Below are 1,784 nucleotides of genomic sequence, written 5' to 3' on the forward strand. Positions count from 1 at the left end.
ATCGCAACGTTTCTATTCCGATAAACTCTGTTTAAAGGTGTACAACGCGAGTGATCTCGCCACGCGAGGCACATGCGTGTATTTCCCGTTTCACGTGACGTGAACCCGGATAGGACTACTTGTCTAGCCCTAGATTGTATGCTCTAGCCTAGACTCTAGGTTCCCTGTGAGCCTGACAGAGTCCGCCAGGTGGACTATGGGCCCTCAGAACTTCTGGGCTAGAAGAATTGCTTCTTTGACCCGCCCATTCCTTTCCGGATAGAGGGTGAGCCTTCGTGTTGCATCCTCTTCGTCTCCCCTCAGTCTACGGAGCTCCTTTGCTTGCGTCGACGGTTTAATACGCGAGTTAGCGAGATTATGGTCAGAGGTTAAACGTAGTGTCACGCCACGTCATATGAAACGAATGAAACCCCATTGCTCCATGATCGCTCCCTGAAAATGTCACTTTACATCGAGGAATATCTCCTTCACGTAGGCTATGTTTCCAGAATACGGCCCGCCACGATAGATTAAATGGCCTGAACGTTGCTACGGTCCTCTGGGAAGCGGTTATCAAGGAATTCCCAACCTACGGCCGCAAGGAGGAGTATCGAGTTCTTTTCAGCACCACGAGGTTCCGACACTCCACCGAGAATGTACGCTCGAATTTGACATCGAAACCGACATCAATCGCGTTGAGACGGCGATGGTGCAACCCAACCTTGAAGGATCCCCAACAGCCAACATTAGTAACAACCCTCCTCGGAAAGCCCATATATGACCCATCGCTTCTGGCGAGTTGATTGAATCAGCGCACCAGATCTACAATCATGCATGATAATTGCCCTGTATATAATATACACCGTATATTATACAGTATATTGGCCCATCATACTATTGATACAGTAAGCCTCACTGAGTAAGATTCAGGTGTTCTGCTGATGTATGTCGAATCAATCATCCCTAGCTCATCTACCCTGCGTTGTAGTGGATACGTAAAAGATAGGCAAATCCTTTTTGACATCTGTGGCCACTACGGTAACAATAGTGGTATGAAAACCAATGGCGGACAATGTGATTCGGCGAATAGTTACCCTCGTCCTCACGAATCACAGTGCGAGCTCTGGGAACGAAAGAGTCGCACAGTGTCTCTTGAACTCCGTTTACTCTACCAGAAACAATCCGAATTTCCAATAAAACACAACAGAATATTAATGATTGGACCACTCACCTAGATGTGATTGCACGATTACTCAGAAAAGAACATTCGACCAACATAGTTGATGCTAAGGAATACCTAAACTAGGCTAACAATAGTAGGGTTCACCTTCGCAGTCACTATCAGTGGGGGCAAAGCAAAGAGAACCATCATCCTTCTTGATGATACCGAAACAAACCGCCGGATTCTGCCAAGTCTTGCAATACGATCCCCACTTGGAATCGCGGCACTGAGACATATCATTGCAGACGTCCTGACAGGTGGGTGTGGGTTCGGGACAAGCCACCGGCTCCAACGTGTAGTCATCACAGGTGTCCTGTTCGGTCGGCTGGAAGCAGTAACCATCATCCTTATGGTAGAGACCGAAGCAGACACCGTTGCCCTTGCAGTAGGAGCCATACTTCGAGTCAGCACAGGGAGAATAACCATCACAAATATCCTGACAATACTCGGCGACGGCCACGGACAGAGCAGCGATGGTGAAAACGACCTTCATGGGGAAGAAGAAGATTAATGTCACTAACATAAAGGTTTTGTTTGCTCAGACTAGAGATGATTATGTATGATATGTATCATAACAGAGCCA

The 1,784-nt window shown here is 47.5% G+C and overlaps 1 protein-coding gene across 1 annotated transcript; it reads right to left on the reverse strand.

The window, feature by feature from the left end:
- Window positions 1-1,286: 1,286 nt before the first annotated feature.
- Pmar_PMAR026828 (hypothetical protein) lies at window positions 1,287-1,694 on the reverse strand (the record flags this gene model as incomplete). The annotated part of the gene is made up of 1 exon (XM_002783870.1): window positions 1,287-1,694. The coding sequence occupies one exon, from the start codon at window positions 1,692-1,694 to the stop codon at window positions 1,287-1,289; it is 408 nt and encodes a 135-aa protein (XP_002783916.1).
- Between the last annotated feature and the right edge of the window lie 90 nt (window positions 1,695-1,784).

This window comes from Perkinsus marinus (genome assembly GCF_000006405.1).
Source record: "Perkinsus marinus ATCC 50983 genomic scaffold scf_1104296935736, whole genome shotgun sequence".
NCBI classification, from domain to species: domain Eukaryota; phylum Perkinsozoa; order Perkinsida; family Perkinsidae; genus Perkinsus; species Perkinsus marinus.